This window comes from Aedes albopictus, chromosome 3, assembly GCF_035046485.1.
Source record: "Aedes albopictus strain Foshan chromosome 3, AalbF5, whole genome shotgun sequence".
NCBI classification, from domain to species: Eukaryota; Metazoa; Arthropoda; class Insecta; order Diptera; family Culicidae; genus Aedes; species Aedes albopictus.
In genome coordinates this window covers 121,330,599-121,345,659 of record NC_085138.1, presented here as the reverse complement: position 1 = coordinate 121,345,659, position 15,061 = coordinate 121,330,599, and the positions used below count along the sequence as shown (strand labels likewise).

At 43.0% G+C, this 15,061-nt stretch overlaps 1 protein-coding gene across 1 annotated transcript; it reads right to left on the bottom strand.

Moving 5' to 3' along the window:
- Positions 1-4,548: 4,548 nt before the first annotated feature.
- On the bottom strand, positions 4,549-13,104 carry LOC115257064 (uncharacterized). Its single transcript, XM_029856355.2, has 4 exons — positions 12,378-13,104; positions 5,732-5,830; positions 5,193-5,635; positions 4,549-5,131 (listed from the first exon to the last, which is right to left on the bottom strand). The coding sequence occupies exons 2-4, from the start codon at positions 5,790-5,792 to the stop codon at positions 4,772-4,774; spliced, it is 864 nt and encodes a 287-aa protein (XP_029712215.2). The 5' UTR covers positions 5,793-5,830; positions 12,378-13,104; the 3' UTR covers positions 4,549-4,771.
- Positions 13,105-15,061: the final 1,957 nt, after the last annotated feature.

Below are 15,061 nucleotides of genomic sequence, written 5' to 3'. Positions count from 1 at the left end.
GATCCTTACAGAAAAATGGTTCATGGACCTGTAGGAAGTTGATTACGCTTTTAGATCTTAAGGACTATACTCGTGGGAGTTCTTGGAGGACCTGGATCATCTTTGGAAATTAGTTCTCTACAGAACCATGCTTCATAGATCTGTAGCATGTTGCATCGTATCAGTTATGTAAGATCAATCCATTGAGTACGCTTGTCGATCTTAAGGCCTTAACTCGCGGAAATTCATGGAAGACCTAGCATATCTTTGAAAATGAATACTCTTCAATACAATGCTCAATGGACCTCTGGGATGTTACAACGAATCAGTAATATAGCAAGAAACCATTGGCTATGTTTGTAAATCTTCAGGCCTTTACTCGCTAATGTTCTTGGGTGTCCTGGAACATCTCTCTCTACACCACCTTGCTCCATGGTCCTGTGGAGTTTTGACAGTCTCCTTGATCCTTCGTTCCGTCCATCTAAACAGTCATTGACACCCCAAAATATCCTCTGCGATCTTCCTTGGAAACAGTATGCACTCTGCTCCCCATAACCCATTCCTTTCCCCTTCCTCACTAACCCCTAGATTCAACCCTTACTATTACCCCCTCGCTTTCTTTGTTAACTCTCTAAGTCTAAAACAATCCTCGGATATCTGAAGGTGAAAACATTTAAAATATTTTCAGATTTCCCTCAGTTTTTTTTAAACGGATTCCCGAATTAGCATGGTATTTTTTTACACACGGTTTCGCGACTTAACACGGGTTTTTACACATTTTTTTGCACATTTTTTTACACGGTACGTTTTTCCCGTGTAAAAAAAAGACCATAGTGTACAAATTTTTGGGCATCTGTACAGATTACATTTTATATGAAATACCTACTGATTTTTTGGCTAGAGGTACTGTTTTTGCCTTTCTCGTACACTAAGTGTACTGGAAAGGCTATATGTTCACTCCAAAAATGACTTTTTGATAGAAGGCCCGGAGGGTGCAGTCACATATACCAATCGACTCAGCTCGACGAATTGAGGTGATGTCTGTGTGTGTGTATGTGTGTGCGTGTGTGTGTATGTGTGTATGTGTGTGTACAAAAAACTCACATCACTTTTTGGCAGTAAGCCTCAACCAATTTTAATAACCTACGGTTCATTCGACGCGGCATACAGTCCCATTGTTTCCTATTGAAAATGGTTCGGACCGGTCCAGCCGTTCCGGAGTTATGGCCATTAAGGTGTTCCGGATCGGTCCTTCTGGGAGGGGCCAGACATGAAAATGCAACAAACTCATGCATGCGACATATCAAACCATGGCATTCTCGATCATCTGATAAATGGAAAGCAGGAAAATAGTCTCAGACCATATCTGAACCGGTAGTGTTCCGGAACCGGTTCCGGATGTCCCGCCGGAAGTGGCCAAATGTAAAAGAGAACCAAACCCATGCATGCGACACATCAAACCATGGCATTTTCGATCATCTGATAAATGGAAAGCAGGAAAATAGTCTCAGACTATATCTGAACCGGTAGTGTTCCGGAACCGGTTCCGGATGTCCCGCCGGAAGTAGCTAAATATAAAAGAGAACCAAACCCATGCACTAGCCCATGCATGTGACACATCCAACAGCGGCATTTTCGATAACCTGATGAACGGTTAGCAGGAAAACAGTATAAGGCCATATCTGAACTGGTAGTGTTCCGGAACCGGTTCTAGGTATCCCGCCGGAAGTGGCCAAATATAAAATTGAACATAACTCATGCATGCGACACATCGAACGGCGGCATTTTCGGTAACCTGATGAACAGTTAGCAGGAAAATAGTATCAGATCATATCTGAACTGGTAGTGTTCCGGAACCGGTTCCGAATGTCCCGCCGGAAGTGGCCAAATATAAAAAAGAACCAAACCCATGCTGCGACACATCAAACCGTGGCATTTTCGATAACCTGATGAGCGGTTAGCAGGAAAATAGTCTCAGACCATATCTGAACCGGTAGTGTTCCGGAACCGGTTCCAGATGTCCCGCCGGAAGTGGCCATGCGACACATCAAACCACAGCATTTTCGATAATCTGATGAACGGTGAGCAGGAAAATAGTCTCAGACCATATCTGAAACGGTAGTGTTCCGGAACCGATTTGGGGGGGTCCCGATGGGTGAATGCAAACTTTTTAGGGAGTGATAGAGGATCATCAATAGTGAAAAAATGTGTACGCATATAGTCAAATCTCAACCGTTACATAGTAATTGAACTTTACATGTTTTTGATTTTGCTTGCCTCAAACTGTTTATAACTTGAAAATGGTCATACTTATCGCAGCTTTTTAACCCTCATTCGAAAGTTTGTTAAATTTTCTACACACCTAGAAAAAATCGTGTAGTTTTAGGTGTGCTGAACCAGTCATATACAAGCGTCTTTAAAGACACAAATTTAGAGGTCAAAACATGTAAATTTACGTCTCCTAGGACTTTATTTTCTTAGCGTCTAGCAATCGCTAACATATAAAAGTATAATATTAACATGCCTAGATTTGAACTCAGGGGCTGTCCATTAATTACGTAAGGGATTTTTAACGATTTTTTGACACCCCCACCTCCCTTTGTAAGATTTTTTGTATGAAACCCATAATATTTTTGTATGACTCGTAAGATTTTGCAAACCCCCCCTCCTTCCATTAACCCTTACGTAATTAATGGACAGCCCCTCAGGATCGGCTGATTGTGAGCCGCATCTCATACCTTTCGGCTATTTCACCGAGTTGGAAGTTGACAGATGAATGTGATACTGATTCTACGTTTCTTATGAAGTGGATTTGTTGACATCTAACGCAACCAACCTGGACTTACATGATGCGCGTAAAATTGAGTCCAATTTGTGATTCAGTCTTGAAAATGTTTACGTTCATTGATGTTTCTGTCTTGGTCAAATTTCAGAATTTTTAAGTGTGTATCAAAAACAGATCTTTCAATCTATTGGTTTAGTTAAATATCTTAGTTTTCTACAGCATTTAAGCTCGAAAATAATATTGTGCCTTTCTCGTACACCGAAGTGTACTGAAAGGTTATATGTTCACTATATGGCTATAAGGCGTCTCAAAATCCAAGATGGCAGCTGTTGAATGGAGGTTCACGCTCTAAAACCGTTCAATATGGGTATTTTTGGTATGGGGAAGACAACCGGAGTTTAAAAATAGCTACCAGAATATCCAAGAAGACGTCCCATAATTCAAAATGGCGGCTGTGTAATGGAGTTTTGGGCTCCAAAATCATTCAATATGGGTGTATGTATCTGATATAGGGAAGTAGTCTGGAGCCCGAAAATAGCGACCAGAATTTCCAAGCTGCTGGACATAAATCCAAAATGGCGGCTCAAAATTCAAGATTGCGGCTGTTTTTTTGAGAGTTCAAGGCTCAAAAATCAAAAACCAGATAAATGATATGATCTCTGATGCCATGAAATGGATTTCTGTTAAACGTATGAAAGTGCGATATTCATCAACATGTCACTTGAGTTGTGTTGAAATGTGTTTTTGAAGGCACGGAAAAGGCACCATCACCGCAAGGTGGATTAAATAGGGTTTTTTTTTTTATATTGGATACAGTATTTTCCTCCAAAGTTTGTATGGGATACAGATTTTTGAAAAAATTATCTGACATCTTTGATCGTGAGGTCCCAAGTGATTCTACTGTAGTTTACTCGGACAACTGGTAACAGACAGTTCCGGTGAGCTAGTCCCTGCAATTGTTAAACAACTCAGTAGCCAGAAGCAGTAGTGCTGCAACAATTGTGGAAAATTTAAACAGTAATTTCGTTCATGTTTCTACCCCCACACATTAGTATCCACTACTATCTCCCCGGCCCCGGATTCCGGGTGTCCTATACGGTTTCATTTTAATCTGATAATTATTCGCTCCCCCGAAATGAGTATTCATGCGAACCAAAATCAGATTAACGTTTTTGTAGTTCGCTGAATGAGGACCGAGCGAGGTCGTGTATTTTCACCATTGCGTTTCGTTGTTGGGGGGTGTCAAACGTGGGGCATTTCGGATGCCGCCCTATGTAGGTACACGGATAATGAATTCTGCAGGTGACAGTTTCCCACACCGCACCGGGTGGTCGCGGAGGCGGCATTCAATCCCTCATTTTTACAGTGATTGAACGCGAACGAGCCGGTAATGGCGTTTCCATTTCCACAGTAACTGTTTGGAAGTTGTTTGCCTGCCTCAGCATGGTTTGAACTTTGCTGACGCATGGGTGTCATTATGGGATGGTATTTTGCGGGCGACATTGTAACTGGAAGACATTTTTTTTTTTATTTTATTTTAATCTCGGTAACGTTTGTGTTATGGTGTATTACTGTTGTTATGAAGCAATGAAAACATTACCATATCAAATGAATGAAACATTGTGAAATGGACCTGTAACAACATAGAGCAAGAATACCGGGCTACAGCAGGTCAAGTCTCTCAGGTAAGGTAAAAAGCAGATTTTGCCACAGCTGAGACTAATTCCAAAAAAAAGAAGCACGAGAGGACAAAGACTGTGTGATTTACCAAGAAATCATCGAAGTTTCATTGAAAATAAAACATCTTTTAATATACTCTTTCGACAATACTGTAACAGGCACATAGCATTGACATAATTCTAAACTTGTTACAAAGCAGTTACACTATATATGGAGTCAACGACTTACAGCAATTGAATTTGTTAAGCCTATCGAGCACTGGCATCGTTCTATTAAAACATAGACATTTTCCAACTATACCCTAAATATCCTTACGAATGGCAGCATCTATCCAAAGTTGTGGTTCGAGTTGACATCAATCTCACCGCTATTGATCTCGTCATTTTCATGATGATTTTGCTGTTGCTGTTGTTTCGAGACCTTCGATTGGAACTGCAAAGTGTGGCTGTCCAGCTGATGCGGAATTGCCGCATGGGCAGCCGCCTCAGCTGCATTCTTCTGAGCCTCCTGTGCCGAGTACGATGCCTTGTGAGCTGCCTCCTGGGTGGCTTCAAAGTCCACTCGGGCTGCCTTCAGCTGCTCTTCGATAGATTCCACTTTTGCTTTCGCATTTCCCACCATCTGTGACTGCGAGGCCAACTCGGCTGCCGCTTCCCCTGCCGACTGCTGTGCATGCTCCGATGCAACCTGGAAGAAGATCAGTAATGTTAACGACAACGAGTTATGAAGAACTCCGGAAATTACGAACCTGTGCATTGTTCAACGCCGCGGTCAGCACCTGCACGTGGTTGAGTGCCTGCTGGGCCGAGTATTGTGCCGCTTTAGCTGCCTTCTTGGCCTGATGAAGCTGCTGGATTTCACTCTCCAAGGCCTGATGTGCCTCCAAGCTCTGCTGTTCCAGCCCCTGCAGAAGGACCTGTTTTCCTGCCAAGGCGGCTTGTGCAGTGGCCGCTGCCTGAGCCGCCGCTTGGGCCAGAGTACTTTGGGCCACGTATGCTGCCTGCTTGGCTGCGGCCACCTGATTTGCTACGGCATTGTTGGCCTGATCTGCCGAACCCTGGGCTATGGATCGGAGACCACTGCCGGCACTGTAGCCACTTTTGGTTGCATAGAGCGACCCGGCGTTGGCCGACTCGTACTCGTAATCGAAGTCCCGCTTTCGCTCGGAGACAGATCGTGCGTGCAGTGCCTCTACCAGGGCGAGAGTGAGAGAGATACCGGCTAGTTAGATATTTGGCGTTAGGTTTGGCCTTTTTGTTAGTATCCGAGTTAGAAACTGACAATTACCTATACAAACTAGAAGAACGACCAGCGGAGAAACGCGAACCCGAAACTTCATGATCTTCATGGTTGGCTAAGGTGGGTCTGTGCTGATCACTGAGCAATCTGAAAAGGATGGTTAAGTTGTGAAACGTGAATTTGAGAATCAAATTAAAGTATTGTGCAGCTTGATTCATGTCTATAAAATGAAAACAGAATCTATTTCTGTAAAATGTTTTTATATGGTTTCATATGGTTTGTTATTCTATGGTATTTCCTCTTTTCATTATAAAGTTATGTGATGTGATGATAATGATGATGCTGGGTCACTAGGCCGAATGGTCATTATTTCGAATGGCCATGAAGACGAATGGTCATCTGGACGAATTGCAATTTTGCAGTTTTGAAACTGGATACTGATCTGTTTTTTTTCTCTATGGCTCTCCGTTCCAACTGGAACTTGGCTTGCCTCTCTTCAACTTAGTGTTCTTCGAGCACTTCCACAGTTATTAATTGAAGAGCTTTCTTTGCCTGCCATTTGCATGAACTTGTATATTGTAAGGCAAGTACAATCATACTCTATGCCCAGTGACAGTGAACCGTATAGTACATTTTTTTCATTATCGTCGCAATGCCTTTACCGTCATGGCTAATGTTGCATACTACCGTCACACACTACATTCATGCTGCTTTCAATGCATGAATGTAGTTTGCCATGAATGTAGCATATGGCACCATGATTGTAACAAAAATCAAGATGATGGGAGTACGAAATGACAGTTTCACAATGTAGAGCTGTAGCTCCAGTGGTTCCGAAAACTGCGAAAGAAACATGCGAATAACTCGAGGTTGAGGGTTTCAGGAGCGTTACATAGGGTCTGAGGGGGATGGGGTAGTTAAGGATGATTTCGGAGGTATTGGGAAGTTTCAGAAGATTTTTCGCGGATTTCAGAGACATTACGAAGGCGTTACATGACGTTTTCGGGGGTTTCAGAGGGTCTAAGGTGCGTTACATGGGGTCCCAGGGAGCTTAAGGAGGATTTTGTAGGCATTCCAAGAAGCGTCAGAGCATTTCCGGCGGATTTCAGAAACGTTACGGAGGCGTTACATTGTGTTTTCGGGGGTTTAGGAGGGTCTAAGGTGCATTACATGGGGCTCCAGGGGGTTTAAGGGGGATTTTTCAGGCATTTCAAGAAGCTTCAGAGCATATTCGGCGGATTTCAGAAACGTTACGGAAGCGTTACATGGCGTTTTCGGGGGTTTAGGAGAGTCTAAGATGCGTTACATGGGGTTCCAGGGGCTTTAAGGGGGATTTCGGAGGCATTCCAAGAAGCTTCGGAGCATATTCGGTGGATTTCAGAAACGTTACAGAAGCGTTACATGGCATTTTCGGGGGTTTCGGAGAGTCTAAGGTGCGTTACATGGGGCTCCAGGGGGTTTAAGGGGGATTTTTCAGGCATTTCAAGAAGCTTCAGAGCATATTCGGCGGATTTCAGAAACGTTACAGAAGCGTTACATGGCATTTTCGGGGGTTTCGGAGAGTCTAAGGTGCGTTACATGGGGTTCCAGGGGGTTTTAGGGGGATTTAGGAGGCATTCCAAGTAGTTTCAGCGCAATTTCTGCGGATTTCAGAGTCGTTACGGATGTGTTTTTAAGGATTTCGAAAACTTCCAGTAGTGTCCCTATATTGTCCCCGAAACCCCAAGCGCCATCATTAATTCCAAAATGGCCTAGGATATCTCGTATCAACGTCAACTCAATTAGCCAGGCCTGAAAACATTTATATGGCATGAGTCTTTGATTTATTACACGTGAGCCATAACTATTCAGTTGGAGGCCACTGACTTTTTTCCACTTCTCTATTGGTGGTTATGACCCTCGGAACGCACAATCCGAAAATCTTTATATCCGCTTCATAATACTTCCGGTTCCTAAGTTATACGCATGTGTCGTTCGCAGTTTTCGGAACCACTGGGATTTCATTAGTTCACTCAATTTGCCAATCCACTACATTTTTTGCAGTGATTAAAAAAAATGTCACAATCATCCATGAATATTTTTTCTGGTCATACTCGAATATTTTTGTTGCATGATAGTCAAGATCATACACCCATGATTATCATGCAAACTTCAGTTTTGACAGTACATTTTGGAACACTGCCCAGGGAGTCGAGAAAACTTTCCCGACCTGAACGGGAATCGAACCCGCCGTCTCCGGATTGGCGATCCATAGCCTTAATCACTAGACTAACTGTAGAGCCCTGATCTGTTGTTTCAACCTTTTCCACAATTATTGTCAAAACTACTATAACAATGAAACTAGCAAGAATAGCCTATGTCTAAAAGAGGGAAAATGCATGGGTAAAATTTCAGAAGATTCAACATCAATAATTATTAGCTACTGTTCTAGTAGAGAGAAGGAAAAACAGACTGAATTACCTGTATACACTTGCAAAATGGTTATTGTCAGAGAAAGCTCTCAGTTACTAGAAGTGCTTATACAGGGGATGGCCAAAATGTTTGGGATAGGCAACTTTTTTTTCTCTCACAAAAAAGTTCAACAAGCTATAACTTTTCATGGAGCGCGAGCGCATAAAAAAATCTCAAATTTTGACTGTTTGTCAACCTATTTCGTGTGCATCATTGGTACACATTTGGGCTCGATTGATTAATATTTCGCAATGTTAGAACCGTTCGTGTAAAACACTATTTTTCAGACAACTCATTTTTGAGGTGTCATATCTTGGAAACCAGTGAACCGAATTGAATGAAATTTTGAACGTACACTAACAATATGTAAATCCTTCACAAACAATTAAAACATATGTACTTTTTAAACGTTGAAAAAAGTTATCATGGATTGACACTTTTTGGATTTTTCTCGAAAAAATGTATTTTTTTTACATCAATGTTAATAAATTTTAGTGTTGATATCCAAAGATTTTCTACTTCTGTTCTCAAGTTATCTCTAATCAGATATATTAGAGCCTATTTAGATTGAAGGAAGAACACATTTAGTAATTTTTGTGTGGTATTGTAAGTTTGACTTATTTTCCTCTATATGGGTAAAAATTTCAATCCGGTATAACTTAATTCGCCGTGAGAAAATATTACTTTTTATAACGTCGTATTAAGCGTCAATATATTGTTGATAAACGTTAAAAAAATCATTCAATTCGGTTCACTGGTTCCCGAGATATGGCAGTTCAAAAATTAGTTGTCTAAATAATAGTGTTTTTCCCGAACAGTTCTAACTTTGCGAAAAATTAATCAATCGAGCCCAAATTTGTACCAATAATGCACATATAATAGGTTAAAAACAGTCAAAATTTGAGATTTTTTGATGCACTGATGCATAAAAATGTGCATAAATTGAAAAAGGCATAAAAAGAGGGAATTTCAGGCATAAATTAGGTTTGGGCTGAGAGAATCTAGGTCTTGCTCCTGGGTATTTGAGGTGGGGCTAAGGGGGCTTCTGGAAAGATCCCAGAGAGCCCAAAAAGGCGGTTCCAAAGGGCTCCAGAGGCGTTTCAGGGGGTTGTTTCAGGGGATTTGAGGGGCGTTTCAAGAGTTTTCAGAGTCATTTCAGAGAGTTTCAGGGAGTTTCAGAAACATTTTAAGGGCGTTCCTATAGGTTTTAGGAGCGTTTGATAGCATTTAAGGGACGTTGCAAGAGGTTTTCTGGTGCGTTTCAGGGGGTTTATGGAGCCTATTAAAGGTGTCCAAAGGAATTTCAGAGGCATTTCGAAATTATTATAATGATTTCAAGAGAGTTACAATGGGACCCCAGAGGTTTCAGGGGCGTTTCAAGAACACCTTTAAATCGAAGGGTATCGAAGGGATGTTCAAAACAATATTGTGATACATTTTTTAAACTTACTGAAATGCGTCGAAGATCCCCCTGAAATCCTCTCGGACCCCATGTAACGCACATCAGACCCTCCGAAACTTCTAAAAACGCCTTTGTAACGCCTTTGAGTTCCGACAAAAATGCACTGGAAGTTCCAGAAATGCCTCCGAAACCCTTGTAAGACCCACTCGGATCTTGTGTAACCTACCTGTAACGCCTCAAAAATCCGCCGAAACTCCTCTGGAACTCTCTGCAATGCTTGTAAAAACCCGCTCAGACCAGCAAAGACACCCCCCCCCCCCCTGTCCCTGTAATCACCCTTTGCTCCTCTATAAACACCTCCTGGCCACCGTTGCAATAGTTACCGTCATTAATATTATTTTTTTGTGAACAATATTGGCTTTGAGTAGCATCCCCCCTTATCATGCAGGGCATAAATAAGGTGCATATATCAAAAGTGCAGTGTTATGGAATGTCATGTATGACGAGGTGTTGAGATTAAAGTTCCCGGTGGGAGTGACAATCGTCGGCTTCGCTGACGACATTATGCTGGAGGTCTTCGGTGAATCGACCAAAGGAGTGGAATTGACTGCTGTCCTCTCGATCGCATTTGTGAAGGAGTGGATGAGATCCAGGAAACTGGAGTTGGTTTACCACAAAGCTGAGGTGGTGGTTGTGAACAACCGAAAGCCGGAGCAGAAAGCGGTGATCACTGTAGGTAATTGCATTAACACAATGAAGCGCTCCGTCAAACGCTTTGATGTGATGATCGACGATAAGCTTACTTTCGGTTGCCACGTTGATTACGCCTGCAAAAGAGCTGTCAAAGCTATAGAGGCATTGTTCCGGATGATGTCCAATAGCTCTGCGGTGTACACCAATAAGCGCAAGCTTCTGGCTAGTGTCTCTACGTCCACACTAAGGTATGGCGATCCAGCTTGGGGCACGGCGCTGTGTATCAAAATCCACCGTGGTAAGCTGGAACGTACTAATAGGCTATCACTGGTATGGTGCCTATCGTTGTCCTTATCAGATAAGACATAGAGTGCATAGAAATGTGCGGCACAAAAGGCATACGCAGGACTGCCAGATTGGCAACCATGGTTAAATGGTAGCGCGCGTGGAACAGTTCCACCAAAGGAAGGTGTACCCACAAGTAGATCTCGAGGGTAGATGGTTGGGTTAATAGGCGCCATGAGGAATGACTTTCTACTTGACTCAGGTCCTTTCAGGTCATGGTTGCTTCCGAAAGTACATATCTACACCGTTTCCGGCATGCAGTTTCTCCCCGAATGTCCGGTTTGTGCATCCATGGCATCCAATTTTTGATTCAGTCTTGAAAACGTTTACGTTCTTTGGTGATTGCGTTTCGTGCAAATTTCAGAATTTTTAAGTGTGAAGGATTTGGAGTCGGCTACGTAGGTCGAAAACGACCCTTATAGCGATCAAGTGTCCGCGGGATAAACATCGTAGCGTTGCTTTCGAGGCATCCGAATCCGAAAAGTTTGGATCCGAACCCGTAGTTAGAAAGGAGTCCCCGGCAAGATCGGGGCAGGTGGAGGCCCCATGTCGGCACGTCCTACTGTGTGCTGGCTGATAGGGCCTTACTTACGGGAAGATAGATTCGCTGTGTACGCGGTTCAAGGCATAAATTTCCCAAATGGAGGAGAACGTGCCTCTGGAGCCGACCTACTGATACGCGGTGAGGGTGCGTTGTGCATTAGCCCCTCTCTGATGCAATGCCGGAGAGACTAAATGTTTGGTGATCATAGGAATGTTGTTCAGTGGTTCGAGGAAAGATTAGTCCTGGCTTTTACTTTTGTTGTAGAAGATGGTCCTTAACCCCACTATACCTGAACCTCACTATTTAGGTATCTGTTGAGCAGATTAACCCCCATGGTTTAAACGGAAACAAGAAAGACTGCTGAGGTACACCGAGTGTTAGGAATGTGTTCGATAGTTCCAGTTGAACAACTATTGCTTGAGCGTTCTAAAGCCTGGGGAGTCCTTTGGCATAACCTCCGGTATTATGGAATGTCGTGTACTACGAGGTCTTTAGCTGAGCTGATGACATTACGCTAGAGGTCTAATGGTAAATCGATTGATGACGAGGAATGGGCTGTATCCCACTCAATCGCTGTCGTGAAAGAGTGGAAGAGCTCCAAAAAACTGCCTACACACACACACACGACAAGGTTATGTAAGAACTTCTCATCTGTCTGAAGGATGCGTGTAAATGCTGTCACATAAAGCACATTTTATTGGTAATTGAACAACAGTAGGGTTTAATTTCCAGTTTTTCGGCTACACAGTCTTTATTAAACTAAGGACGTTTGTTGTTATCCCAACGTTTCGACGCTTGGTGGGCGTCTTCCTCAGTGGCTAAATACTTGTGTTGTTACCCCTTGAGAAGGACGCCCAAAGCGTCGAAACGTTGGAATAACAACTAACGTCGTTAGTTTAATAAAGACTGCGTAGCAGAAAAAATACTAGAAATTGTATTTTGTTGCATATTTCGAAAAGGCCGAGGAATACACAGCTTTCAATGTTCTTAGATTTTCTAACGGCATACGATAGTACATTGATATTCCTTAAAGTCACTTCTCCCTTTGATAACGTTCAGCGTGGATGGTTTGAAAGTCAACTTCATTAATGTTTGCTGCCCGTCATTCCCAATCATCTCCGTTGCATAAATCACTTCACTCAAACGTGTCTTTATGATAGTCAGTCCGTATTACATAAACACAAAATGTTTTGACAATTGCTGCCACTCAGAGTCTTTTAACGCATCACCTAGCTCCATTCGACTTAATAAACACTTACACTTTGGGTGTAACTTCTTGCTTCTTTTTTTTCGTTCGTCAGCAAAACCTCCAAACTTTGTTCACATCCACTCGCGAAAATTCACCACGCCAGCACCTTTTCCCTTTTATCGTTTCTTATCGCCGTTGAGAGCACGTTATCTCCAATATCTCCAGCACACGATCGCGCACCGTCACTAGGACCGCTGTAAATGACGACCTGACAGATCCCTGCGGCCAGTTTATATAGTGAAACATTGATTTTTCTAGTGCACGAACCTCGGCGGCGATGATGGTAGCGCACCGTGATTTTTTTTCTTTCGATTTGGGAGGTGGTGAAGTGAGAGATGAGTAGGTACCTACTGCAGCAGTAGCAGCAACAGCCACAAGAGCAACAACAGCTTCCGAATAAGTAGCAGCCACACAGTCAGTGAGTGTTGATGATGCACCCCTGCCGAAAGTTCGTTTTGTGGCTTTCAACTGATTACACTGCCCTGGCGCACACGTTTAGTGATGATTGGCAAGCGGCCGAGCCGCCACTAGTGCGCGACGCTGTGGTTAACTGTTATCCAACAAGTGAGCGTTTAGTTTGTGGGGGCTTATTCTCGGCGACGACGTTCGAATGACCGACCACCAGCACCGACTCCGTTGGGGTCATCTTTTTTCCTTGTGGTGAACAATGTACTGATAGATGATTGAATGTTGTTACTGGAGCGTTGGGATCCAGTGATTTATCGTCATTTACCATTTGCTTCCCATTGTTGATTGGAATTGATAGGAAAAAAAAAACTGGGGCCTGGGTTATTGAATAACCGTACTGGAGTAGGACAGAAGAAATACAATCATTTGATTACATTCGATTAAGTTTATCAGTGGTGTTGACCTGCTTTTTTGCAAGGTTTTGAAATTATGTCGAACCTTGGGTGCCCAATGTTGTAATCCAAAATTTCGAAATAAATTAGCTAGAGCTTAAGCAAGCATGGGCAATGATAGTACAAATCATAGTTACACTCAAACCTTCAATTAAGTAATGAGTCGGGGATACTTAAATGGATTCTGTTTTTGACTTAAATAGAGTTCATGCTTTTCCATTGCATTTTACGTCAAAAAATTTGCAGTATTATTGAAATAAGCCAATAGACCGTAAGGACGAAAACGTTATTAGGTCGAAAAGACTATTAGGCCGAATATGTTGTAAGGTCGAATAGGTCATCAGGCCGATATATCGTTTGGTCGGAAAAAGGTCGTGTAGGCGAAAAACATTGTTACATCAAAGTGTTTATTTGGCCGAATAGGTCATTAGGTGGAATTGGTAATTGGGCCGAATAAGTCATCAAGCCGAATAGGTCATTATGCCGATAGATCATTAGGACAACTATGTGCATCACAAAAAGTATGTACAACAATATCAAAAAACCTTGCTCGTTGTATTCAGTGTGAGCGTGGTGCAGTTTTGAGATCAAACAGGCGCCTAAAGACCGTTTCGGCCTAAAGACCGTTAATTTATAATAATCTGGTATAATCTGTATGTTATATGTTAATCAGTGACCAAATGTTAAATTTGTAGTTTGCCCTGAGGAGGAATGAATAAACATTCGAAACGTCGACCCGAAGACCGATACAGCGCCAAAAAGTCCCATAAATTATCAAGACGGTCGGAAATCAATCAATTGCAACTAATATATATTTTGGCAAATGTGGCAAAAGTATTTTATTGACCAACATGCGATATGTCATTAATGTCATTTGCACTGTAATAACGAGATAAAATCCAAGTGTATTTATTGCCGTTTACGCCAGCGAAGAAAAAGATTCAGAGAGCCATCGTTTCTTACTCTCAGTAATACATTTGATTGCTTATGCTCCCCAGACACATAGCTATCACTCTGGGTTGAAAAGCGCCGGTCAAAGAGGAACAAATTGTGCTTCGTTTGGGGGAAATGCTTAATTTTTCAAGCACCGTCTCAGGGGGTTCCAGTGACGCTCCAGATGTTCTCAGGAGCGTTTCAAGAGGTTTCATGAGGCATCAAAAGATCCTATTACCCCTTGGGTCCTCCATGAAACGCCCCTGAGATCTCCAGGTACACCCTGAAACTCCCTGAAACGCATCTGAAACCACATGAGACCTCATGCTACCCCTTGAAACCCCAGAACCCATGAGATCTTATACCCCCTTTAAACCCCCCGAAGCACTCCTGAGCCCCCTTGAAGCAGCTCTTGATGATTCCTGAACTCCCATGGAACCTCCTCAGACCCTTCGAAGGCTCACTAGAACCCACCTGAGACCCCGTAGCGGCCTTGAGATCCCCTGAATTCCCTTGGAATCCACTGAAACTATCTGATACGACCCTGAGACCACCTTAACCCTTCAGGACGCGCGCTGTTGTAAAAAGTACAACACCACCAAAAAACCTCGCTCGTCGTATACAGCGCGAGCGCGGTGCAGTTTCGGTTGCTTGATGGCGCGCGTCCTGAAAGGTTAAACGTCCCGGAGACCTCCTTATACTCCTGAAACCCCCAGGGATCTTCTTGAAATGCCCCATGGAACTTCCAGAGATATCTTGAAGCGCTCCTGAGGCCACATGCAACCCCCTAAAACGCCCCTTGAGCTCGGACTGCCTGAAACGCCTCCGAGATCTCCTGGTACCCTCATTGAATCACTCTGGGTCCCTGAGATCACCGGAACGCTATAAAATTCCTTAAAAC